Source organism: Anopheles bellator, chromosome 1 (genome assembly GCF_943735745.2).
Source record: "Anopheles bellator chromosome 1, idAnoBellAS_SP24_06.2, whole genome shotgun sequence".
In the NCBI taxonomy this organism is placed as follows: Eukaryota; Metazoa; Arthropoda; class Insecta; order Diptera; family Culicidae; genus Anopheles; species Anopheles bellator.
In genome coordinates, this window is record NC_071285.1 from 11,425,802 (window position 1) to 11,452,889 (window position 27,088).

Genomic DNA, 27,088 nt, shown 5'->3' on the forward strand with positions numbered 1-27,088 from the left:
GGGGGACTGGGATCGAGTCAGGCAGGGACCGAGGAACTCGATCGGTCGGTTGTGATCGTAAACATTATTAGCTTCTGGTGATAACAGTTGACTATGCCGCATAAATCATACCTTGATCGATCGGTAAACGATCAGCAATAAATCATTATTCAACTGACCAACCGGTGACTCACGCAATGACAAGAAATATACCTAAGACCTAGGACGTCGTTAGGTGGATTCGGGTCTGGCCAGCCTATAGTATCCTTCGAGTGTCTGTTTCAGGCCGCTCATCGGTTGTAATCGCCAGATCAGTTAGAACAATCAAGGAAAAACATTAAACTTTTCGTTATGCAGTTCAGAGAACCACATAAATACAGTCCGTAGAATAGCTTCCGGCACACCGTACAACTTTGAAAATAAAATCTAAATAAACGAATCAAGTAGAATCTTTAAACCCAGATCGCATATATCGACCACCTTTGGCTATGTATCATGCGAGCGATCGGAAGTGGTGGCATTTCCACTCCATTGCTATTGAGCCACGCTCGCCTTTGAAAAACATGTTGAAATCGAAGAACTTAATTAAAATTTTTCCCAAAACAACCCTAAACCGTTCGTTTGGCTGTAGACGTATGGAGGGCCGGGACGAACGGGAAGCATAATCACGTGCAGTGGCAGTGGCATAACGAGAATGAATGATTTATTTTAAAATGGTACGCCAGCCACGACTCAAACCGCCGGGCCTGAACCGGTGGTTGCAGTGGTGGTGAAACCAGTAAATCTTTTGGGTGTAGGTATTGAAGAACAGAAAAAACATTTAAACATTACTTTCTACTGATCAACAAAAACCCAATTATGCTGGGCACTACGGCACAAACCGAGCATCTTCTAGGTGCTTATTTTATCGTGGCCAAGGAAGCTACGAAAGAGACAAACTATTCAATCCCAAGAAGCTGCACAGCGCCGGAAAACCGTCGGCCAAACAGAGCCCGACGAATGAGGAATCGAAAGAAGGGCGAACATTAAAGAATCTTGCAGTTCGAGCAAGAGGAGAAAAAATAAACGCCACGCCGCCATTCGGTTCCATTCCGAGAAAATATCCGATTACCAAAATGGACCATGGCCCGGGCGTTGCTGATGGTGGCGGTGACGACGATCAAAGCGGGACCCAAGAGGCAACCGGGAATTTTCGGATGGCCCCGCGGTGAAACGAATGAAAATTCTTGCCTTCCGCTTTTGTCTTGGGCCCTTCTGGCGGCCGCTCGGTCGTTTTCCCGCCCAATTCGGCCACGGATGACGCCTTCTGATCGCTGCTCTCTGCCGTTGCCTCCTAATTTCCATCCTTTTATGTCAGTTCCCGCAATCTTCGCATCATTGTTATCTTCTCCGGTTTGCCAGTTCGTCCTTGGTTCCTCTGTGTGGCGTTTTTCTGTTCGTTCTCTCAAGATGGCCGATACCGAAGTGGAACCATTTTGCACTTTCGGACCGTTGATCGGCCGCATCTCAAAATGTGTAAGATTTATCATTAGCTTCCCGTGAAACGGTTCCAACACAAATGAAGCATTCGACAAATTGTCGGTACCGAAAACGAATTAACTCGTCACTCGGCGGCGTCTGTTTATTTGCTCTGCAGATGGAAAAATTGATTTATTTAGAGCCAAAAAAGCATCCGTCCATGGACCGTTCGTTTTTTCTAAAGAATCTAAAGGTGAGTTTTTTTTTCTTTAAACCACCAAATTTGCCGTCCTGCCTGCCTAATGGACGCTTCGGTCCACGGGGCCGGATATGAAACGTCAAGGCACAACTTTTCTTTCACTTTCCAAACGACCACCACGTAACAAACGGAACAACAATCCCACATCCGAACTCGCGGAACCGATCAATCGCCGGTGGTTGGGAGAGTTTAATTTAGGAACTTTTCAATTATTCTTCAGCAACTCACAGGCAGGCACATGCAGTGAAGCACAATGGAAGCGGAGAAGAAAAACCCCAACACGCAGTTCTATTTTGGTACTCGGTTTTGCATTTTTGAATTCAATCGCCATGTGGCGGTCACGTGATGCAATCACAGTATTCACTTACTGGCTAAACTTGATCATTGTTTGCACGAAATTACGCTGTTTTTTGTAATAAATTTCGAATGTAAAACCTTAACACGAACTGGAATTTGGCTGTCACGCGTGTCGAATGTTGTAAAGGGTACGGAGTTTAGCAACTCACCTACAGGTTTGGTGGCAATTTAGAAACATTCAGCAAATAAACTTAAACTCTTAGTAACTTTCTGGCGTACAACAGTTAATAGTAAAATTCTCGCTCTCTCGAGTGAGTCACTTAGAATCTAGCAATTTGTACAGAAACGGTCGTCACATGACGTCGGTTGGCAAATCTTTGACGCTCTCTGGTTGATCTTCATTTTGGTTGAAGAACGAAAGAGATCCTTTGCGCATGCAACGCACGCTGCGTACGTTTTGTTGATCACAAGATTAAATCCAACGATTCGATAAGTACGATCGAACGGGACCAATCGGTGATCGGTGTAGGCTGCTAACGTTGCGTCGACTGTCGGTGACTCTTGCTTATTTGAAGAATGTGTTAATCTTATTACAAATTAATAAATCCGCTAAGCCTATGGAATTATTTGGTCACGCTTTTGGCCATCTTTTACGGGATAGATGTTGCGCTGAGGTGTGGTGAGGCACCCAACACAACGCTTACCCGCAACATCTCAAATCATGAGTCATTCTTTGGAAACTAGCTGCCTATGTCCGGTTCGCAGTGTGATCAATCGATCAAGAGGAGTAGCAGTCCTCCGTTCCGGAATCGCTCTTAACGACTGTATAATACTTTACATCTTTAAAAATCCTCCCTCTCCATCATCAACCTGGCCCCTGGGTAGCTCCTGGCCACAAGGTGTCCTTTTCGTGTTTCGAGGAAACGTTTGACGCTTCACCGTTCATTTGTCCCGCAAAGCCGCAACGAGGTGGTTCTTCCAGCCGGTGGTTCCAGTTTCACCGAAACCGGAACCGGCCGTCTAGTCAGTCCTTCCCGCTGCCACCGCCGCCGTCGCCCATCTCGCCACCACTGACCGAGCCCGACGCCGCGGACCCGTTGCTCCAGTCGCCCTCCATGCGCCACACGCTGAACAGATAGCTGAGCTTCTCGTGCGCCAGGATGCCGCTGCCGGAAAACTGCAGCGCCCCGCCGGCCGTCGCCATCGCCTTGTGCTCCTCCAGCATCGTCGGTAGCTCGTTGTTCGACAGCACCCGGTACAGGAAGTCGATGTATCTGTGGGGAGGCAAATGGAATGAAAGGAACAGGATTAGTCCAAGGTAGCAAAAGAAGCAGTCCGCGGGACCGATCGAGCCGAGCCCGCAACACAAACAGAAATCTCGAAAACAAACAAACAAACGACGCCCACCGACCGAACTCTCTCTACCCCCAAACCCGATGAGTGCGAAGATCGCACTCTTCGTGCTTCCCCTAGGGCCGGGAATCCCCGTTTGTTCGATCGGCCGGGTCGAGCCTGCAAAAGGATAACTGGATTTTCCATCACAATCCTGTTACACGTCGTCCCTCTTTCTCGCTCGCTCATCCCGTTTACCCCTCGGGGGTAACTGTAAATTCCCAAGAAAAAGGTTAATGAACCCGGGCACCTGGGGTGGTGGCGTTTGGTTTGGTGGCCAAACCTTTTCTGGAAGCCGACCGGTGATTGGATTGACGAAGGCGACGAGCGATGGACAGTGAGGGGTTTTTACGGGTGGAATTTCACGGCGGAAATAACGGCGAAACGGAAAGTTTGGCAGGGTTTTTCGGTAACCGTGCGGGGAAATTCTTTTGCGCACGTAAAAGTAAAGGGACACACAAAAATAATAAGTCGCGGGTTGGAATATTAAGCAAATATTCCGGAACATTTCCACTATGGAAGAAAAATCGATAAACTAAGTGAGATAAGGATCCTCATTGTGAGGGAGATTTTTGTTTGTAAAAACCAGCGTTTAAGCGTAAAGTTGTTATGCATCTTAAATAAAATCAGATAATTAAACACAATTATTCACTTCTAAACATTTGTTTTCCATTGAAAAAACATTTGTTTTTCTTTGTTAAAATGTATCTTGCTAACTAAGTTATTAAACAAGTTAATACCCTTCTGGCGCTTGCCATAAAACCCTTCCAAATGGAGCTTGTGTCGCGTCGCTATAAATCATCTGCCGCGTCGGCGGCGGTCCGGGTCGTGACTGATCACGAGGCAACTCCATCACAAACCGTCATCAACCCGTCACAAACCCGGCTCTCGGGAGACACGGCACGGCCATAACGCGTGAAACCGAAAGCCGGACAAAATGAACCCTCGTTCTGTGGTTCTGGCTTCTGCGAGAGTCGCCAAAGTCTGCGCCACGTTTATTGCGCACCATAAAGGGACAATTTTTACAACATCCGGATACGGTGCCGCCGATAAACTATGAAAAGTGATTCACCCAGGCCAGGAGTTTGTAGCGAAACGAGGACATCGCCACAGAGTGGAACCGATAGATTGGTAATTTTTCCCCAAACAAAACAGTGGCCCAATTCTCCGACAGCATCGAACTGAAGTTTTCTAATGTTTCCGAGAACAAAGCATTTTGAAAAGCATAAATTCTTGCTGGACCCTCCCAAAACTGGTCCAAAATCTAAATAAACCAATCAAAAGCTAATTAAAACGCACATTTCTCACCACAAACACCCGAAACAACCGGGGAGGGACGACCGTGTCGCCCGGGGGCCTAGAATTTCCCACCGGAAGCAAAGAGTGTGAAAAACCCGTCACGCTTACGACCAACCAACACCGAGACCGCTGTCTTCCGAAAAGTCAATTAAAAATCGTTCATCGACACCAGTTTCAAGATCACGAAGACCGCCAGCGGTCTCAGACGATCAATCAGCGAGCTGATCATCGACGAGCGCGTTTTTCTCGGGCCGTGTCGTGTCGCATTTTCTTTTACCATTTTTCCACGCCACACTTGTCTCGGGTGAGCCGGGCTTGATGAGGGTGCCCGGTGTGCACCGCTCCCCGGGATGCCACGTTTTGTCTTCCGACACGCCGCTCCTCCTCGGTCCGCCTGCCTAAACGGAGCGAAATCTGTCACTGCCAGGAGGAGGCGGGAGAGCCAATAGACCAAATCGAACGATCATCTTCCCATCACGGACGGCGCACGGGTTTCGAGCGCAGCGATCCCTTACCTTCGGGACTGACACCGGCGCTGGGCACATTTTCCACGCACCATCGGATCCGAGGGGTTCCTCGAGGGGTGTGGTGGGCGATAAATTTTCCACGCATGTCTAACACACGGAAACGTGGTCTTCTGGGGATAGATCGCATTATGATGGCTCGTTACATTAGACATTTTTCACGTTTCGAGCGCAGTGACGTCATAGCGTCAGGGATACCGAGCTGTGTTGACAACTGCCGAAAAGGCGGATGGAAACGAATCGGTTGGACTCCCCCCAGGGGGGGAACCACCCTCTCCCTCCGGGTGATGACAGCTCGAGGACCGATACAAAGTGTTGGGGTGTTACGGGGCCCAAACACTGGCCCCGTTTGAGTAGTTTGTTCTCGTTCTCGGATTATGGAAACGATCGTAGCGATCGGTTCCGTCACTAAAGAAATTAGTACCATCAAGCGCTTACCCTCTACGGGCATGAGAGTGCTTCGTAAGATCACCTTAATGCTGACGATCACTCACAAAACGGGATTTCATCGGTCGGCCATATTCAAAACACTGTACTTCTTGTTTTCTTTTTGTGTGCGATTCCACATTGGACGATGGTGCACAGGAAGCCGTTAAAAGCGGGCACCAACACAAACTTTGCCGAGCATAAAAGGGGACAGTTTTAAGATGTGCGCACTTATGGTGATCTTTCCCAGGCTCCGGGTGCGCAATAAAATGGCGAAAAGATGGCAAACGCAAAATGCGCAGGGGACAAAAAAGCACACAAACAATATTCCTGTTCAGAGCACTTTTAAGATTAACCCTCCCTTGGTCGGAGGGCGACAGTTTCGTAAGATCGACTCTCGGGGGTTCCATTTTTGTTTCTTTTTTTTTTGGGTGTCCATATTTTTCAAGTGCCCTTTTTCGGGTGGCAGCTGTTGGCGTCGCAAACGAATGGAGCAGAAAAAACGTCGCAGAAACGTCTCCAGAAATTCAGCGGAAGTCACGGAGTTGACAGTTGCTCCCCCCCGAAAACGAAAGATGGTTCTTTGAGGTTGCCTGTGTCTTTTTTCGCAACCTTATCCAGATGTTGTGAGCTGCCCGATCGAGAGCATAACTGTTGCGGAGCGCAGCATAAGTTTAAGAGGAGCAATTAGAAGCGGCATTTCGTGTCTTGTAAAGATCGTACAAAGTGGCCCCCAAAATGGTAGCAAAGTTTGAAGCAATCTTTTTATTTAGCAAATCTCTTGTTTTGGTATGCTCTTAAAATAGAGTTTTAAATAGAGTCAATAGATCGTCGCTTGCTGATGAATAAATCGTTGCACGATTCCAACGCTTCGGAACGCTTCGATCGGCTTCGACCGCTAATCCACGGCGAGCATACAGCAAATTAAAAATTGATCGCCAGACAGGCTAAAGTACACACACTCTCGCCATTGTTTTTGTTCCCCCGTCACATTCCGCGTTCATCCACCCGAAACGCATGGCCGGGTACCCTCGAGAGGGACCACCATAAAATGTGATGTTAATTAACTGCCAACCGGCCTTCAGCACCGTTTCCAACCCGTCAGTCAATCAGGGGCCGCACGCAGTAGTCCCGCCGGAGAGCGTCTTCTTCGGGTACACTTCGGGCTACCGAAAGGGATATGGCTACGGCCCGGCCCCGCACGGCTTGTGTGAGCACTCTCCCATAAATGTGAACACTTTTTCAGACGAGCGCATTGTGTAATCCGTTTGGGCGTGCAGGGCAATTCCACGAGCGAAAGAAGGATAGCAAAAGAGCGCACAAAAAAGGAAAATTGTATATTAAAAAAAGAAAACTCCTCCGAAGATCAACATAACGCACTCCGCTTCATCATAAACATTGCTATCTACACACGGACGATGATGGACATGGTAACGCGGTAACAAAACAAAATTATCCGTAATGTCGGGGCCGAGGATCGAACGGCATAAAAGCATAAATTGTAAGGCCCAACACATCGTTGTTCTAAGGCGTAAATTCAAAGCGAAAGAAAGAAAATTGTCTATAAAAACCCGTTCCGTTTTGGGTGATTTCATAATAATTTCCCAAAAGAAAAGGAATGGGCTACTCTCCATTTTCATTCGCTCTCGGCTGCTGCCGATCCTTGCCTCTTGTCCCGAAGTTCGCATAGCAATGTTTAATGAACAACTCAACACATGTTTCGCGTAACGTGAATAACCGGCCGCTCCCGCTTCGCCGCGCGGTGTTAATCCGCTTCCTCCTTCGGGCACAGAAAAAAGAGGAACAAGACGCCGCGGGAGGAATTCATATAAACATAAGCCATCGGATAAGTAACGGTTTTGACCCTGTCACTGACACTACTGGAGCGCTCACCCCGGAATCTATGCTCCCGCGTGCGCTATGCTCTTTGTTGTGCAGGATCTACGTCCGTGCCCGTCCCCTGCATGATGACATCATCCGAGCGCGGGAATCGGGAATTTTCCCACCGATCATTCCATGAGGCAGCCCTGGGTGGGATGCTGGGGGTCGCCACCGCCACCACCGCCTAAGAATGACATCGCCTCCCCACCAAAAATGATGCTTTGTCTCCCCGAATAAAAGCAGAAAATAATGACCCATGTGCGGGGCCGCCTGTATTGCGTCACGGCAGGCCGGAACTGTCAGTAGACAATGAGCGATCGAAACCTGTTCCACTTGTGAGCCATATCGATTGTTGGTGGATCATGTAACACGTGATCACTGCAAGTGCGCGCTCATCATCAGTGCCCCGATCATGTGATCGTCAATTTGTTACGGTGCAACCCTAAGTGCTATCTAAGCAAGTGATCAAATGCAATTAAAATTCAAAGACGGCGTATGAAACGATCGTTGAATGATCATATTCCAAAATATTTGCTTAGCCAGCCCGCTAGCCCACTAAAATCCGCCGTCAATCGCTGTAGTTTGTTTGAAAACAAACGAACTACGCAAACCATCAATGGGCAACTATTATTTTAATGTAGCGAAATTAGGGGGAAAGAAAATAAATGAAGCCGGTGGTCCCGAGGCAGAGGCAGCGGCCATAATTCATTTCACTGTCGCAGCGAGCGGGTCCCACACCTCGCATGCGGCGCTACGGACTCAAACATCAAACGCCAACCCTAGCGAAGCGCGAGATCCACTCCAAGCCGTGAGTGTGCGTGTATCTTGCATAACCGAACACGAACGACACGCACGCTTCTGGTCTGGTGGTTTTGTCTTTGTTTGGTTGGTCTCGTGCCCCGAACGCCCCTGTGCGTGGCTGTGTCTGTGTCCGTGTCAAATTACAAGCGGTCCCTGCACGGTTTTCGTCGGGAAAACTCCACCCGCCTTTAATTTCTTTTTCTAATTTACGACACACTTTATGTCACCGAGCGGGTAAACGACAAGTGCGTGCGATCGTACATTTTCCTACTGTTTTTTTGTTGATCTTCATTAACAAACATTAGTTTGAAGTTCTGTCAATTGCCAGATTTATGCTCCATGAAGCACCAGAAGGGCTAGGACAGAGGTGAAACAAAGGTGGAGGAATACGGTAACGATCGGTTAATAGAGTGGTTCCAATGATTAATAAACTAACACAAACAGTCGGCGGCGCTTCCAACATTTATCGTCGCGGTCAGTACTTTCCCTACCAACGACCAGGCGCCCCCATCGGATAGGGTAAAATGCGCTACGCATGCCGCAGTTGATGCTAATCGAAACCGAAATCGATGGCCCAGACAGCCGCCCGCTTCGCTTTGATACGGTTTCGGATGGCACACGGAAAGACGGCGCGACACAAATTCCGAACCAAACATTCTCGAAACAGTGTATCGTAAATCTTCGGCCCGTCACGGCCGAGGAGATGCCGAGGAGAGGCCAACATAACGATCATAAGGATTGGGCGAAAATTTTGGGCAAAACTTTCTGTCCCAAAAACCTGCGCAAACTGTACAACAAATAAGCGTTCCATAAATCATGACGGAAAATGCCGCCGCCACCACCATATTTCGAGGTTCGATTTTGCGGCAAAAAAACGGAGGAACGCAGATCGACACTCGATCGACATTCCGTTGGCGCGCGCGCCGGGCCCGGAGCTCCACATTCGCTCCGCGTGAATGTGTCATTCGCACGGGCCGAAAACCATTGATCATTTCTCGCGCACGACGTGCGTGACTATTTATTTTTTCTTGCTACCGGAGCCGGAGCAGGATATTTTTCATTTTTCACAACTCAGTCCCCCCCAGTGGTCTCTGTTTGAGTTTTCTCTTTCGTTCAACCTCTCTCGGGCACGAGACATTCATTTGCACGGTTTCTTTATCCGACCGACATAAATGATCTTTAACTGGCCATTTGCGATGGGAAAGAGTTAACCGAACGCGCCGCTTGATGGATGGCGTTTTCAATTTAACCCAAGAATGACTTCACTCGGTTTGCAACTCTGTCCGCTAGCTCGGACTGGCGCAAAAGTTTGTTGTGTAAATGTGTAAATACCTACAACGTCGATCGTTAGGGGTGGGTAATAATTTTTTCGAAAGAAAAAAAAATGGAGACGGCGATCGCCACCGATCGCCGGGAACAGCATTCCCATGCGTGTGCCAATTTATTTTAGTCACAAACAATAGGAATAACCGTTCAAGGAAAACATAAAAGGACTACAATTCTCTGACCGCCAAAAGTCACCATCAACCTGAAGGGGTTTTGGTTTTTTCGCCTCTTCGCCTCTGATTGATGACTGGAGCTTCGTCGAGCAGCTCCCGTCGGCTGATCGTTAATCATAATCACGGGACCTGCGTCGTCGACCCCGACAACGACAAATAAGTCTTCGGGGGACACTTTTCATCGCAAGGTGCTCCGGACTACGACTGGAACGACTGGCTGCGACAAATTAAACCTGTTACTTGTTTCCGTTCCCAGCACCCAGGTCTTGGTCGAAGTTAGAGTCTTAAAAAGAAATGGGGGTTCAAGTACTTACCGCGAGGCCAGCTTCAGGGTCTGGATCTTGCTCAGCTTGTCACTCGGTAGGGTCGGAATGATTTTGCGCAGCGAAGCGAACGCCTCGTTCAGGCTCTGGGTCCGCTGGCGCTCGCGTACGTTCGCCATCACGCGCTGGCTCTGGAGGTCTTCGTATCGGATCGACTCCTTCGACTGGCGCTTCCGAATCCGCGGTGGCCGCACACGACGCCCGGTGCCCTTCACTCGGCTCGGTTCTTCCGGATCGGCCACCGGTCCTGCGGCCTTCTGATCGGCGCCCAGCTGAACTACGGTGGCCGGTGGTTGTGGTTGCTGTGCCGAGTATTTTCCGCACGAGCCCAACGAATCGTCCAGTTTGACCGGGGAACCCGATCCAACGGATGTAACGGATAGGGAGCAACTTTCTGCATCTCCCCCACCAATCGCAGGACTGTTGGGCGAGGATGTATGGCCGTGCGCCGTGGCCAGCGACGGGTGCTGGTGGTAGTAAAGGGCCGGACCCTCGGTTCCGTACTGATGACACGCGGCGTCCTTGACGCCGTGCGATCCATTCGAAGAGTCATCCTCAAACGCCGCGCCCCCGGAGACCGGGAGCATCTCGGTGGCTCCGTACGATCCGCTAACCGGGCCACCGTAATCCAGCGTGCCGGGCGCTCCATTCGAGAAGCTCCAGACCGTCCCGTAGCCATCGCCGTAGCGGGCTCGTTTCTCTGGTTGCTGCTGATAGCCCTGCGACTCGTCGGGGCTCAGCGAGGGCTGATCGAACTCGTAGTCGTAGTCCGCGTCCACGATCCGGCGCTTCTTGGCGGAAGATTCGTCACAGACGTACGAGGACACCAGCGCCGGCAGATTGGCATCCAGTTGCGCCAGCTGTGACTGGTGATCGTGCTGATCGTAGCAACGGTGAAGCGATGGCAAAGTAATTGGCCGCGACTGAGCCTCCGACATGACCGGGTGGCCCTGGTAGAGGTAGATCGTTCCCGGGGGCTGTTCGACCACTTCCGGCGTGGCCGGGACTGTGCGCGAGTGATGCAGCAGCACGTTAAAGTCCGGGCTCTGGTGCTGAAGGTGAGCTCCGTGGTGCTCCTGGAGCGGTTGCCCCAAATGATGGTGGTTGGGATGTTGGTGGTGCTGCGAATGATGATGAATGGGATGCAGATCCGGAATGGTACGTGGCACTTGCTGGTGCTGCTCGTAGCTCTGGTGGTGGCCGTTGATGTTGTTGTTGTTATTGTTCATTACACAACCATCGAACTGTTCCACTTTGATCATCTTTCTGGGTGACCGCTGGTCGAGAGAGGTGGCCGTCACAAGGGCACCGTTGCCACTAATGTCCAGCAGCAGTCGGGGTGAGTTGGAAGATCTTCCACTGGACATGGTTCCGGGCACCGTTCACAACCATACGTAAAGGTTCCTCACTTCAATCCACCGCCCGTCGATGCGTAGAACCGAACACTCTCAACTATTCAAACCGCGCCAATTACAGCAATTAGGCGACACTCGATCACGAAGAGAACCAAAAGCAATTAACTCCCAAAACCTGGGACACGACACTCCGATCGTAGGATTAGTTCACGGTGCGCACCGTACCGCGCGGGTCTCTGATCGTTGGCCAACTGACGCCTCCGTGCGTTACGCGATCCGGACCAGCATCCGTCCACGTTCACGATCGGATTTACTCGTGAAAACTCACGAGTGTGACCGAGACGCCGAGCGTGATCGAGAAAAGCGGGAACACCGGAAGAGGACGGGATCATCACGAACAGGACTCGGCTCGGGTAGACGAAGATCGTTGATCAGAGAAAGAAGAATAGCGAGTGAGCGAGTGAGTGAAAAGGAGTGCACCGGATGGCGATCGTCTCGTGAGGATCGCTTGGGCAAAGAGAGAGACATAGAGAGTCGGTTGCGCGCTGGAAAATCACGCATTGGACGATCGGCAAACTGAGCCTGTGCCGAGGGTTTCGCTGTGCTCTGCGTTCCACGGTCACATCATTCACACTTTCCCGACCGCTAATGAGCCGGACGATGAGTGAAATGGGCATAGAATGAAGCGGACGGACAGGAACGCAATGAACTAATGGTTAAAGGAACAAGGAAACAAGGGCCCCAACACACTATTGTTTTTGGTTGGAGGGACGAGATAAGAGCATTCAAACACGATTTTAAAACGTTTCATTGTCGAAGGCCGATCATAAACCTGGGAGCAGTAGACCGAGATGAGGCTCACCATTTAAAGCCAGTAACGGAAAATTCATTTAACGTTGGTGATTCAAACCGAAATTTGATATCGTCTCTAGGCACTTTAAAGATGTTCTCCTCTGGATTTTTACCACCATTATGGAATAACATTTTTGCCAGTCGATTGCTGTCCCTTTCGATCGTCCAGCTGAGAGTCTCCGTTTTCCGCCAAAATCGGTTTCCCGTTTGAAGGGACGACAACACCAAAGAGACGGCGTACGGTCATGGGAAAAGTGATACTACCCGGACCGCGGTGGATACGGTGCATCCTAGGAATGTCCCAGAGGACCGCCGAAAGGACGATAAAAACACGACCGGCCGTCCCGAAGGAAGTGCGATGGCCAGTTTCCGGGAATTTCACGGTCGCCTGGGGAATTCACGGGTTTCGCTCTCTTTCTGCCGTTTTCTTCCCGTCCCGTCTTTTGCCTTTAGTTCTCCTTCAGTTTTTAAGATCACTCTAGCCCTCGCCCGCCATTCGGTCTGCTACGATGGGACCGAAAGTGATGGCCCTCGGATCGGAAGAAGGGCGTGCGGAATTTCCGCCCGTTTTGCATAAATAGGCCCTCGGCACAGGAAGCGCCATACGGGCAAGGCCGGGCCGCAAAGGATTCTCCCGCCGCGTCCCATAATTACCATGCGCCAATGCAATGGACCGGAGAATGCAACAGCCGAAGTTGGTCCTCGGCAAAGATCGGGCCGATCGGTTCCCAAGACAATTTGCAAGAAGGCAACGCTGGCAGCTCGCCTGCAGCGGGATTATCGGGCGCTTCCCGGAGGCGCTGGTTGCGCCCGGTCCGGTGTGTTTTTATTGATTTATTGTTTATTGACATTTCACACCTTCGGCCCTGACTTCCCCGTTTACCGGTTTTATATTCCGGACTTTCAGAATAGTTTCCCAACCGTTTGGGAAAGCCGCCGCCAATAGCTGAGTCGAAAGGCGGGAGAGACGAACGAAAAGAAAAATGTTTCAAGGATCTTCCAAGGATCTGAGCATCACGTTTTCAGGCGCCTGAATTTATGTTTAAACTTCGCGCCTAAATTTCTGCATTTCTGCGCACATGAATATATAACAGTATAGCAGTTTGTATAACAGTATAACAGTTTTCCCTCCGCCACGCCTACTTTTTCGAATTCGAATTTCGAATTTTTCGTTAAAGTTTCGTCAATCGTTGAGTTTTCTGAAAAAGTCCCGTATTTTCACGACATTTCGCGTTTGTGGCGGATTGCTTCGCGCAAATTGCGCATAACTTGCAAGTAATATTCGTTATTGACCGTTCTATCCTTTGGCAACAACTCATGTGGCACCACGACCCTGTAATTGAAGAAAACTGTAAGCGAAACTGTTCACATTCGACCAAACTTTGCTTTTCGACTTTTACATCTTCTCGGTCCCCTTAGAAATTGTTGAACAAAACAGCTGTAAAAGTAAAGTAAAACAGCTGTCAAAGATTAAGTGATAATTTCAAATGGCCCAACTTTTCACCATAAGTCACTGACATGTGTAGCAATCTAACGCCACAAAATAATCGAAAATCGAATAAAGCATTTTTTTTTACAATGAGGAGTACATTGAACAGCAATCAGAGAATATCAATTTGTCAGAGAGCAGTGAATCTGAGTTTGAAGATTATTACGAAATATAAAATACTAGTTTGTCTTCTGCAATGTATACGCATTTTATCTTTAGTCTACTTTAGAAATATGGAAAAATATGGTAAATAAACTATTTCTGGAGGGTAAATAAGTTGTTGAAACAGACAAGATCTATTTTTAGAATTTTTATTTGAGCTTGAGACTTAATATTTTTGATTGTCACTTATCACTACTTATCACTACTGCTCTGGAAGAGTTTCGAACATAGGAGTGTATGTCGATATTGGTCCTGCTTGAAGCATAACCAGCTTGCAGAGAATATCCTGCAACGTATACTCTATGGGGGAGTTAAGCGTCTTGGTGTTGTCTTTGGATTTCAGCACATTTAACTCCTTCGGTAAGTTTTCTCCGCATACTATACTATACAGCTCCGTTTGACATAGTAAGGGATCCGCTGTGATCCGGAAAGGGTCCAACGGAAGCGGATATAAATTTCACCACACGGGGAGATTCGGCGGGTGTCGCGGGTTTCACCAACCAACCCAACACCAACAGTCAGAAGGACTGGTTCTTAATATGTAAAGCCCTCTCGCACCTGGACTCTACTATATTATGATACGTGCCGTTTCTCTGCTTATTACTTACAAGAGGGAAATTAGGCGCATTTCCGGACTTCCGGAAAGCAGCTTCCCGGAGAAGCCAATGTACTACTCTCACCTGGTCCAGGGCCGATTGCTGCTTGTCCACCACGTGCCGGAGGGAGTTCAACAGCTTATCGAAAAAGGCCGGCACGAAGTTCTCTTTAACGGCCCAAATCGTGTGATGACCTCATCGGCCAGATGCGTAAGGCAATGAAACTTATAAGTTTATTTTGCCCGAATTTCTCCTTGTACTCCTCTTGGTAGTAATATAGTTCGTTTTTTTACGGGCGGCGGGGGTTGTTGGTCCCGCGCCAACCCCCCCCCCCCCCCCCCTCCTCTTCTTGTCAGAGTCAGAGCGCCGGTATCGGGAATCGAAACCATGGCCGGTTGAGTCGCAACCGGTCCCGGGATTCGAACCCTGGCCAGCTGCGCTGATATAGCGAAGAGCGTTACCGACTACTCTATCACCGGGGGCAATCCTCACAGGCGAAAATAATGACCTTGCCCTTAAAAATATTATCCCTCTCAATATCGTATATTAAAAGTAATAGCCATAGACAGTTGTATGAGATTTTAGGGTACCGATCTAACCTAGTAGTTGTTTGCCTCACCTCGACAAGTCGGCAAAAGTCTTCATGGATGTACACGGAAGGGTAACAACCTTCACCCACAACGTGCCAATAAATCATCGGTTGTTTCGTTGCGAACGAACATTGGCTCGAGTTTGTTTGTCGATTGTCGTTCGACTTCGACGAATCGTTTATGTTTTTCTTCCAATTTTCCTTTCACTACTCAGAGCATTGTGAAATTAAGCGCTCCACCGCGTAGTAAATAAATCACAAAAAGATGCCATCAACCGCCGGCGCTGGATTCCGATTCCGATGATTAGCCAGCGAACGGCTTGCAAATGGCCACCAAAAGCTGACGATTCGAAAAGGAAGGTAAAAAAATCCAAAAGACAATCAGGGAATTGCTAAAATAGTTTAATTTTCCTCGAATCGTCCACCGACACGCGATGGCATTCCGCGATGGGAGTGATGGCGTGCATCGTGTTGTGGCCACAAACTTTAACCGCGGGTGGTGGACGGTGGGAAACATAGAACAGACCACGGTTAGGTCTTCATCTTTGGCAAGTAGCGTCCGCTTCTACAGAGGACCAACAATTATTGTTGACGCTTTCGCTCGTCACATTATTTGGAGCTCTTTAAATGGCAAATCAGTCACATCGGAAAGCGATGAAGGGAGCCATTGTTTGAATTATTCTTCTATTTTTAAACCTTTCTTAATATGCATCAATATTAATTATTTTTATAACGTAATAAACGATTCTTTAAGAAGCTGGATTTATTTGCATGCACATCGCTGGTCCACTCCTTGGTCCAAGTTCAGGGCCAACACCAGCAAGTTTTGACCACCCATGGACCACCTTTCCGCAAACGCAATACCATGGAAACGAAAGTGGACCACAACACAAAACGCGGACCTAGACCGTAGAACTAACGGAACTGGGAACGTCGACACGCGGCACCTCCTACCGTTCGTGTATAATTTATCGGCCAACACCCAACAGCCTATAGAATGTATTAAACAGCTTAAATTGTTAGCTTCCTATCATGCACCATTTTTGCCGCTCAACTGCACTTGCAATGCAGCGAACAGGCGTCGTTACAGAACCCTTCCAAAAACAACAAGTATCCAAATCTGTCGAAGGATATTTTGAAGGCTGGTCGAGAGAGTCAAAAAAGCCAAAGAAAACTACGAAACACTTCGTTTCCTTCATTCAGCTTTCCGCAAACAGCGGCCCAGCTCTCCCGGTCTTGGTCCTGCAGCTATTTCAGTCGTGCGATGCAATTCGGGCCCTTTTTTGGGGGAGCCACCTTCGCGGCAATAACATCGCGGTGAAACTCATACAACACCACGCCGCGAGCTCGCCCCGTTACAATAAAGTTCAAATTACGTACGACCGTCCTGGAAAAAAGTTTTCGGGCAACGTTCGGGTTGGGTCCGAAGCACCATACCAATAGGTAGAAGCCCCAATACTTCACTGCCAATCGTGTCTCGGGTTGTTTCGATAACTTGACCCAAACAAACGTAATGCAGTGACTGCCGAATCGGAGGAAGACCATACGGTCGTTCGGGAACCATCCAATATCAATTCAGTATCCTGACTAAGAAGGATTGGGGTAACGAAAAAGTAGCATGAAATTGTATCGATCGTTTGGCGTAAAAATTGTCCAGAACTGTATTCCAGGTCACCCGCACTGTATGGTTGTATGTTTGCCCCACGCGGACAGATACCCGACGACGGCACCCCACGCGATACTGATAGTGGAAATCGATCCATTTTCCGGACCCTAAAAGCCCACGTGCGTCGACCGACCCCCCAGCTCAAAAAACGATTTTCCTCCGATGGGGTAGCATTTTTATGGCGCCCGCGTTTACGATACGCTGTAGTTTCCGTAGTTTCCGGTAGTTTGGCGAAATATAGAACCCCCCAGCTTCGAGCTCCGAGCTCGGGTTCGGACCTTCCGAACCGGCCAGTCGGTTACCGGAACGCGCTCGAGTCGCACGCCTTCAACGAAGAACGCGACAAATTGAAGGTGCTAGCCTAGAGGCTTTAAGGTGCATTGAGGGTGGCCTGCGGGTTGGGTTGTCGTGGGTTGTGTTGATTAGTTGAACTTGACCCCTTCGAACGCAAGTTATTAAAGTGGGAGCTTCTAATGGAAATGTGATGAATATCATCAATGAATAAGACAGTTCCTTGTTTCGATGGATGGCTTTCAAACGTTCACAAATAATAACGCAGCGAACGAAACGTTCAAACTGATGTTTAGACATTGTAGTTTTTGTTTCGTGCCTAGAAGTTACATAAAGTCAATAATATGGGTGATAGTAAGCAATGCTGTACAAAATGTTGGTTGTTAGTACAAAAGACTGTTAAATTAATAAAAATAGTGAAAAAGAAATTGGGTTCCTCGCAGCCGGTAGGATTCGAACCTACGCTCCCCAGAGGGAATCTGATTTCGAGTCAGACGCCTTAACCACTCGGCCACGACTGCCTGCAGAAAGGACGATACTTTGGGCCCAACTCGCTGCCCGCATACTACTGTTCGAAGTGTGAAGAAGCTGCTGGTCAAGAGAAAGATGGACCAGAAATAGCGCGCGTGGTTAACCGCGACGAGATAACGGCCTTACGCGTGTAGATTAGCGAACCTTTAGCGATTAGAGCACTCGGGAGGAAAGGTCCGGTGAATCTCATCGTTGCAATTCACCAGAAATGGGAAACATTTAAAAAAGCGTAAACCATGCAACAGCAATAAATTAAACAGCCCGTTCCAGTAGTCGATGTGTCGTACGTGTATCAGAACCATCAGCAAAAGCTCTTCCAAATTGACCGAAACATGTGTCGAAGCCATACATCGAAGAAGAAAACCCCTCATACGGGGAGTGAAATCGTCGTCAATTTTCTTCTGCTTCACGATGGATTTGGCCTTTTGCCTGCCTGTCAACACTAACCTTGCATGTAAACAATATTGAGCGACGGTTGTCGTGCGACTACGAAGACAAATTGGAACACATCTTTTATTGCGCTGCACTATACTTTCGGATCATGCTAAACCGAATCGGCCAAGGAAACCTAGAATGTAGGACGCACACTACGGAACTCATTTCAAACCTTTGGGAAAATGTTGCACATATGCAAGAAACATCCGCTCGATTTACTGTAGTATAGTTTCGGGTTTTAATGTGGGAAATATGAAACCCTTCGATGAATTAAAACAAATAGTCATTGTTTTATGTGCCTTCAACAGCGCTGAAGTCAACAAAATGTCCTTTCGATTGCGGGCTAATTGAATTTGCCCAACAAACCGCACGCATCAACCATGTTAAACAGTGCCGAGCTCCTGTCCAGCATCCCGACGCTGGGAGGCAAAGACTCGTCCAATCCGCAGCAGCACCAGCACCAGCACAAGGAAGTTGTTGCGCGGTGGCGCGTTCCCCTGTACGGAAAGGTGTACGAGATCGAGTTCGAACACGGTACCGCAAGCGGCAAACGCGTGCTGTGGATCGACAATCGAAGTGTTTTCCGGCGCGACTGGATGTTCAAGCTGGTCGGCGAGGATATGTTCAAGCTGGAGGACAAACGGTGCATCATAAGAGTCGATCCGCTGCCCGGCTTTCGCTACAGTTACTCGCTGTTCGTGGACGGAAAATCGTACGAACAGTTCACCGAATGCCAAGCGAAAGCACTGAAAACCTGGGAGACGAAGCTGGGCGATAATTTCTACCGGATCGTGCTAGGTTCGTAACCTACTCCTACCGAGAAGCGAGAAAGCCGATCAATGTTCTTGTCCATCCACAGAACACAACACACTCAACATCTACGTTAACGGGAAGCTGATCGAGGAGAACGTAAGAAATACGTCCGTTGAAAATAATTCAAAATACCTTAAATTGATAACATCCGGAAAATCGCCCCACGTGTTCGCGGGTGTTTCTTTACATTCCAGGGCGAGTTCGTTGATGGCGGCACCGACACGACGTTTGTCGAGGACAACAACACTTTCGTCCTGAGCGCCCGAACCAGCGGTAATAAACGCGACGGGATCGTTCACAAGCTCACCGTGAATGGGACAGAAATTTTCGATCAGGGACGTTAATTAATTCGGACGAAACTTCTATCGTATCCTTTGGGCGAATACTTTTGAAGAACGTTGCCGGGTTCTGTGGATATGAAACACGAAAGGAAGTTTGATTTTATTATTTTTTATTTGAAATAATTTCAATTTTCAGCAATCCTGTCCGGCACTCATTTCCTTCTGTATTGTTTTTGCCTGTTGTCTCTCTTTTAATGTATTTGCAAGTGTCGCCGTACCACCAACGTGCTGGTTCTTCATTTATAATTTAATCGTGGCTTCAGCGCTTTGCTATTATAACGAACAAAGAAAACAATCTCTTCTAAGGGCACGAGGAACGACGGGGCGGCAGATGTATTATAATAAAATAAAATGTGTATAAACCGTCACAAGAAGGCAATAAATGTAATGATAAAAAACGGACAATGATAAAGTGGTGCGTTAGTGTAAACGGTAAAAGCTAAAATACTTGTTACTGGAATACTTCTCTAGAAAGTAGGATGCTGTTCGGTACGGAAAACACAACTAAAAAAATCAGTTTCGATCGAAAAAAGAGTTTCTGCAAGTGCGCCATGCAGCGCGTCGTTCGCATGACCGTAAAACACATTGGTAATGGTTATATAAAATACGATTGATGTCAAATGAAGAAGTATCTCCCGTAAATACCATCGTTTTAAACTCTACGACCAATCTGATCATAATACAAATCATAGGCGCACGCGTTCTCGTTCGTCACATTTCTTCTGCCTTCCCTTGATGTGCAAGCGACACGGTTACGCATCTAGATAATATTTTGGGGGCAATGCATTCGTTTGTTTTCCTCTCAAAAATGTCTCTCTGCTTTGAGGTCTTCGCCAACGTAGCTCGCATTAATGGACCTCTGAGCTGTTGCTCGGTTTCATTGTAACGGTCTTCCTGTGGAATGTGTAACTTATGGTACCTTCGGGTGCAGGAGAGTTAATAACTCGTACTTTAACGCTTGGTACGCGGATCTCGCATTCAAAAGAAACAGCCCAATATTAACATGATTTTAAACAACCGATTAGTAACAATCGAACGGAGGGGATCATGGTTTAGGTACGGGATGAACAGAACGAACAGTAAACGGTTGGACATAGAAAATAACAACATCTGCACACAGTTTCTGTCTCGGCTTCAGTGCTGTCTCTCGGCTAGAGAGCCTCCAGAACTTGTAGGCTCACGTCCTCACGCTAACCTCATTCAATCGATCAGGAGTGATGGTTTGTGTGTGTTTTTACTTTTTGCATAATTATGTTTTCTTTTACGGTGCGCGTTCCTAAAGTTTTGTTGTTTTTTTGTTTCTTTCAATTACTCGTTTGTCATATGTTTGTCTATAGTATTTCCTGAACTCATGTACAAAAACTGTCAGCTACAACAGACGACGCTCGCTGTATACGCACAGCGCGGACACACAACCAACCCTATGCCGCAGTCTGTGTAATTTTGATCGTTATTCTACATTTTGCACTCCCGCAGCAACGATCCACTGTCTACTGGCCTCTTCGCTGTTCTGTATGTGATGATTTTATCTCTTTGATTTCTTGTTAGTTTTTTTGTTTTTTCTTTTCTAAAATATTTAAAATGTTAAAAACATTCACCCATCAACGCGCACGCCACAACACACACCTCCACTTTGCGGGGTTTTCTCTTTCACTTCATAGCATGAACTATGGTTTTCTGTTTTAATTTCAATTTCATTACTTTCTTTTTTCCATACTAAACCATTCTACACTCTCGTGTCGGCTTTTATAATTATTAATAGTAAATTTGATACCTAAACATGTGTAGCTCCCCAAATTACTCTGTCCAAACTGTTCTATAGACTGTTCTCGTACGATTTCATCCCGTTTGGGGCTCGCGCCATCTAGTTTGTTCTCCAGCAGCTTGTCCCACTTCATCAACCCGTCCCGGGCTCTACGCATAGGCCAACCAATAAGCGGCCGTCCGTTTTGCGCCATTCCTTCTACTACTTTGTTAACGATGCTGTGCAATTGTGTGTAACTTTGTAATTTTTTGTAACTTTTGCTTCTTGATTTACTATTTAACTATGTTTTGCTTTAGTATAATGTATGTTCAACTGTTTCGCCGCCCCATGCTTCTTATAGCCTGATTCGCCCCAGGCAGCAGAAGAAGGATCTCTTCCGAATCTAACTTCCGTCCGTCCCCAGTAGGATCAAACGAATTGTTTCATCGCCTTAGCATAGCTAGTCAATCATCTTTAAGATCCGTTTTACTTCTTTCCTGGATTTGTTTTGTGTTCTGCAGTAGTTCATCACTTACTTTTCTACGGGTTTGGAGAGCGGTTTGATTTTCATATCCTGAAACTCTTTTCCGTGATTTTTGTTTTTGTTTGTATAAAGATAAGTTCACGACGTGAAATGTGTCAAGTACCATTATTAACCTTCTAGTTGATGTCCTGTGTTCGCATCTAAATGCAGCAGCGCACAAACTTGTCTGTCTGTGAGCCGGATATTAATATGCTTAGATTGGCGTCTCTCTCTCTCTCGCTCCGCGCTCTTATGGCTAGCTAAGAAGTTACTACAATTATAGAGTGATGATTGATGCTGCGGACGAATGAAACAGGCTGTCATAGTTTTGTGCTCAATTTCGAAGCGGACAATCAACGAAAAAAAACAGATACAAAAGAGCTGTCGCGAAATGCGCCTGCCAAAGGCTTTCAGGTGTGTTCATGATAAATTGTGGAATTCTCTAACAAATTTAACAAAATTGAAATCAAATATTGCCGCCCAATAGAAATAGCTTTCGGAAACAGAAAACCCAAAAACACCAAAGTCCACACTCTATCTTTTATCGCTACGGGTGTGTCGCTATCTGCCATCACTCGGCTGGCGGCTCGCCGTCGACGGTTGCGGCTAGTTCAGTGGAAGGCAAAACATGTGCTGCAGCAGACTCTTGGATGGTGGCGGAGGTAATTGAAGGATACTTAGCTCATCCACAACGGAATCGTAATCGCTAGAATCGTCACCGTATAACTGCGGGAAAATTGAAGATGAGTAAGAGAGAAAACACATTAGAAACTTTGCGCGCCCAGAAACATGGTGCTGGCGAGGATTACTTTTCCTCGTTTTTTTATCAACAGATCAACGGCAAGAGGGAGTTGTTGTTAGTAATATAGAGTGGTTAGAAGAGCAGGCAAAACCAAATTGCACAGAACAAATGATAATTGCTGAAGAAAATCCAATAGTAGAGGATGTGTGGCTGGTACGGAGGAGTTGAGCCTCCGTCGCAAAAGGAAAGTAGTTTCCAACTGTAGTGGGAGAAACGAAAACAACGAACGGAAAACAGAAAAAAACACATCAGCACAAAGCAGAAAGATTATTAAGGCAATGATGGCGCACGTAATGCATTAGAACCCAAAACTAAGAATAATGAACGCCGGAACAGCTGTCGTTGTGTACCGAAAGTGCAACAGAAGTGTCTGATCGGTAGCTATCAGAAGAACTATAAAGCCGCAAGTGTGCAACTAAAATTTAGTATTTGGATTGACCGCAGCATTCTGAGAAAATTGTTCTCATATTTTGTATTGAAACTGGTTTACAACGAAAGTGTAAATATTTTAAGAGCTGAAAGCATGCGACAAAATCGTTCGGAAAACGAGATAAATGTTTTCTTTTCAACCAATTCCACAGAAAAAAACAAATGCCAGATGCAATAAACGAAGGCAGTTACAAAAAACAGTAGCAACCTGATAATTGAAAGCACGCTGAATTCAGGTAATTGAAACACTACACACCACATGTATTTCGGTAGACTAATTATTCTAGCTTTTCAACGAGACCCTAGTGAGAAATTAATTTTGGGGTAATTCCTACAATCTCAGCATAGCTATTTTCATGACTAAAGGCACTCAAATTAATTGGCTTCAAATGCAGCTCGAATGCGATTAAGGGCGATATGGGGGCCTTTCTTAAGGGCAATGATTATATGAAGGCTTTTCTAGATGAGAGTGAGGAACATAGAAACGATTCATAATACCAAATCGGATTACAAAGCATGTTCCGTCTTCCATTTCGAAGCGCTGCGTAAGGACGATGTATACGATTGGATTCAATTGGATGCAGCATTGCGCAGCGCGCGTGGTGATTGGTTCAAAGGATATCTTTGTGGGTGGGTTGCAAACGAAACACTTACGTTTGTTTGTGTGTTTGACCATTTATCTATTCGTCTTTTACTATAGAATCTACATCCGTCACTCGGTCACACTGTTTCACACCGCGTTGGCGACATATATACGAGTCGAGAGATAAAGAGTATACGGGTGTGTGTTACAGGTCTAGATAGAATCACTATTTACTTTGACAAGCTAACTATATCGGGCGGGCGAATGGAGTGCACAGTAAACCGGATGAGCGAGAAGATATCATAAAACATGATACTTATGTAATGATAGAGAACCAAAACAAAAACTACAAACAGTGGCGGGGCGCGGACATAAAATGAAGCGCGTGTGCAAAAGTTCACAGCAGTAAAAGAATTGCCAAAAATGAAACGACAAAACTGACCGAAATGGAAAACTATCTTATGATGAAGAAGTAAGTAATGTGTGAGGCATTCTATAACATGAGAGCGTTTGCACTACTTACTTTTGAGTGTGTGGATATTGGTCTCGTGTCATTATGAAAAAAACGAAGGTAAAACGAAAACGGAACAATCTACACAAAAACGCTGTCGCTTCACTCTTCGTCACTTCTTTTTTCCGAGATTTTGGAAAACGAATGACGAAAGGAAAACTTGCAGCTTACATCCACGCGAGTCACGTCCTATAAAAACCTCGGGGACGCAAACGCCACGTTAAGCCAAAACTCAATTCTACACGTTACGTTGCAATTCTTTTGAAGTACTGTCATACACGATGGTCTTCATTGCCGCGGAGGAGGATTATGCCATGCCGTGTGTGTCAAGTAAGCACACATACTATTCGACGATCGAGTGTGGCTAAACCGATACACCGCGTCCTTTACAGTGCTACCCCCGTAGGAATCAAGAAATTATACTCTCGAATCTCTCTCTCTGCACTCAATACTACGGGAAGTGGTAGGTTCGTTATGATGGTGGTGGTGATGGTGGTGGTGTTGGTTGTTATTGTTGGTGGTGGGATGACGAAACAACACCAGTGGAAAAAGGAAAGAGAAATACAAAAAAGAAACCCATAAACGACACGTACAGGGAGCAAAACGAGAGCAACAAACCATACACTTATTCGGTAAGAAGGAAAACGTGTGTTAGTTAAAGTTATGTGTTTGCAGAAAAATATAAACAATATGAACAAACATTTTTAACAACATTAGTGTAGTGACTCCAATTATTGTTCTGAGGGGCTGACGGGAGATTTCAAACCGGAAAAGGAATATTTTACAAATGTTTGTATCTACCGTATTTGGCTATTAGGCACAGCAGAGTGTGAAATAAACCGAAGAAACAACAATAATGTTACGAAAAGCGTTGTAGAAATTGGAAAAGAAAACAACCTTCGGAACAATGGCGCAAATCAACGACTGTTTGTTCTATGTACTTGTGTGTGCGACCGGTATGTCGTCCTAACTCGGAATGGTGAATGGTGTGTATGTGTTTGTAGTGCGGGAAGACACGACCGCGTTCGCGATCTAATCAGCGTGCGCGATCCTCACATTCAGCACACGAAACCCAAAACCCTTACCTGCATGTTGTAGGGATGCAACTCGCAAGATGCGTGATGTCAAACGCAGTCCTCCAAGGACATCAGCAACGGGTTCACGTACTCGAATCCCTCAAACTCGGACTGATCGATCTTATCGATGACGCGGCTACGGAACACACAAAAATAAACGTATTAAAAAAAATCCATCAACTAACACAACTGCCGCCCTTCGACTGTCGACAGGACATGGAAGCGTTGCGGGATCCTCCAGTCGGTTGGCATTAGCAAGGGGGTAGTAGGTGTGTGGTTGGCGATCCCCTACCGATACTGTCGCAACTACTTACTCATCATCCGGCGTCAGATGTACCGGTTCGTCGGTGAACTCAACCGGGAAGTTGGCCAGATCACGATCGGAGTCGAGCCGCGGCCGGAACGGAGGCGTAATCTGCTTTTGCTCAAGCTACAAGGGGGCGCGCGCGCATACGCAGGTTGTTGTGTTGTGTGGGGCACACATACGAGAGCAGATAAAATGTGTGGAGTAGACGGCAAACGGCAAACACAAACACATGAGCAAAAAGGAAAAAACGATGGTAAATGAAAAAGAATAAAAATCGGCGCCATTCCGTGAGGAGGTTCAAAAGAACGGAATCAAAATTAAATATATATCAACATCATAACATTGTGTGTGGGCAAGAAACGGGAGGTAAAGGGGATTTGAGCATTGAGCAGAGCACATCAACAATCGGATTGTCACGATTTAAAGAATGATCAACATAAAATCGGCTCCCACTAACGGGCGCTACAGAAAAGAAGAAACGCACACTTGAAGATGCTTGTGAAACGAAAGGCCATTCATCTGTTTAAGGTCGTCATGCGTCATCCAGCCATTGCAAAACTGGTGAAAAACACAATCCTAGAAATGGATCATCATCCGAGAGAAAGCTTTACACTTACGATGCGGTTTCAACGAAGATCAGAAACATTAAGAAGAAACAGATTAGAATCGAAATGATAAGCCAAAAGTTCGTTCGTCGTCAAGCAGAGAAACATAAAGGAGCGATCTTAAAAATAGACATTCAACATGCAACATGACCCTCCACTTATTCTCGTCCATTTGACCGCCGTCTTTGAAAAATAAAACTATTCATTAGTCTGCAAAAGCCAAACCCTAAGGGCCAACACCAAAGAGAGCATACTTATCCGTTCGGCACGGCAGTCCCGAAACAAAATCAACAATCGTTACTGACTTTTGATTTTGCCATTTAATCTTCTAGAAAAGTTTCATCTTTGAGCGAAATTTTGGCTTACTGCCCTTTGAGCGAAATTTCGGCTAGCACTTTGACGGGAAACCGAAACTTCAGCTCCGGTTTTGCCGGTGCATAATCAAGAGCTTCGTCGTGTGCCACTTTCGCCAGTCACGAACCGGCGTCTTGAGGGGCTTCAATAATATTAAGAGAGAGAGGAAAGAGTGGAAAAAGTGGCCCAGAAACCTAGAGCAGCAAAAGACAAACATTTTCGTTGAATTATAAAAGTCATTTCTACAACAGCACGAGCGAGTGAACCGAAGGACAAACGAAAGAATTAACTAGCACAAACTAGCAAACTACCTACGGGGGCTAAGTAGTAGCATAAACAACATCAAACAACGCAAAGCAAACGACATCAGGCACACAGAAAGAAAGTTTGGTAAAAAGCGACGCGTTCCGAACTGAAGAAAAAGGAGTGACACAAAACACCGGCAATCTTCACCAGACAGGCAGACAGAAACGAAAGTTGGGAGGGACACGCGTGTGTATTCGCGACAACGAAAACAGCACACCGCACACACGAAGGCGCCGTTGCTCCGATGGCTGCTCTGTACTGCTGACCTCTCCGAGATACTTAATTACGGGAGTTTGCGAAAGTTTACTTTTCACCCGAAGGAGGATCCGGTAACGTTAACACACCACCTGTGACAGGCGCCGTGCGCGCGCCTTCATCACAAACTTACGGATCGTCCGGGGTCAGCTCGGCCGGTTCGCGCGTAAACTGAGGATCAAAGTGACACGTTATGTCCTGGTCGCACCCATCGAACGATGGTATGTACGGTGGTGTCACCTCCTTTTGCGCCAGCTGTTCCAGGCGATACACGGGGGGTTCGGGGACACAAATCATACCGATTTCGAGAGTAGTTCAGGTGGGGAAAATAGAAC

The 27,088-nt window shown here is 47.0% G+C and overlaps 3 protein-coding genes and 1 non-coding gene across 4 annotated transcripts in view; 1 reads left to right on the top strand and 3 right to left on the bottom strand.

Annotated features, from left to right (window-relative positions):
• Window positions 1-3,017: 3,017 nt before the first annotated feature.
• On the bottom strand, window positions 3,018-11,505 carry LOC131215023 (protein twist). The gene is made up of 2 exons (XM_058209398.1): window positions 10,130-11,505; window positions 3,018-3,267 (listed from the first exon to the last, which is right to left on the bottom strand). The coding sequence occupies exons 1-2, from the start codon at window positions 11,503-11,505 to the stop codon at window positions 3,018-3,020; spliced, it is 1,626 nt and encodes a 541-aa protein (XP_058065381.1).
• A 6,071-nt stretch (window positions 11,506-17,576) lies between these two features.
• Trnas-cga (transfer RNA serine (anticodon CGA)) lies at window positions 17,577-17,659 on the bottom strand. Its single transcript has one exon. It is a non-coding gene; the product is annotated as a tRNA-Ser (tRNA).
• Window positions 17,660-18,484: 825 nt separating this feature from the next.
• LOC131205237 (fas apoptotic inhibitory molecule 1) lies at window positions 18,485-19,266 on the top strand. The gene is made up of 3 exons (XM_058197253.1): window positions 18,485-18,902; window positions 18,964-19,013; window positions 19,112-19,266. The coding sequence occupies exons 1-3, from the start codon at window positions 18,485-18,487 to the stop codon at window positions 19,259-19,261; spliced, it is 618 nt and encodes a 205-aa protein (XP_058053236.1). The 3' UTR covers window positions 19,262-19,266.
• A 554-nt stretch (window positions 19,267-19,820) lies between these two features.
• Window positions 19,821-27,088, bottom strand: part of LOC131216328 (atypical protein kinase C) — a 101,399-nt gene continuing 94,131 nt past the window's right edge. Inside the window, exons 11-13 of the mRNA XM_058210783.1 lie at window positions 25,241-25,356; window positions 24,936-25,062; window positions 19,821-22,251 (exon numbers count right to left, since the gene is read on the bottom strand). Of these exons, the coding sequence (XP_058066766.1) occupies window positions 24,975-25,062; window positions 25,241-25,356 (204 nt within the window). The 3' untranslated portion in view covers window positions 19,821-22,251; window positions 24,936-24,974. The remainder of the gene's footprint in view (window positions 22,252-24,935; window positions 25,063-25,240; window positions 25,357-27,088) is intronic.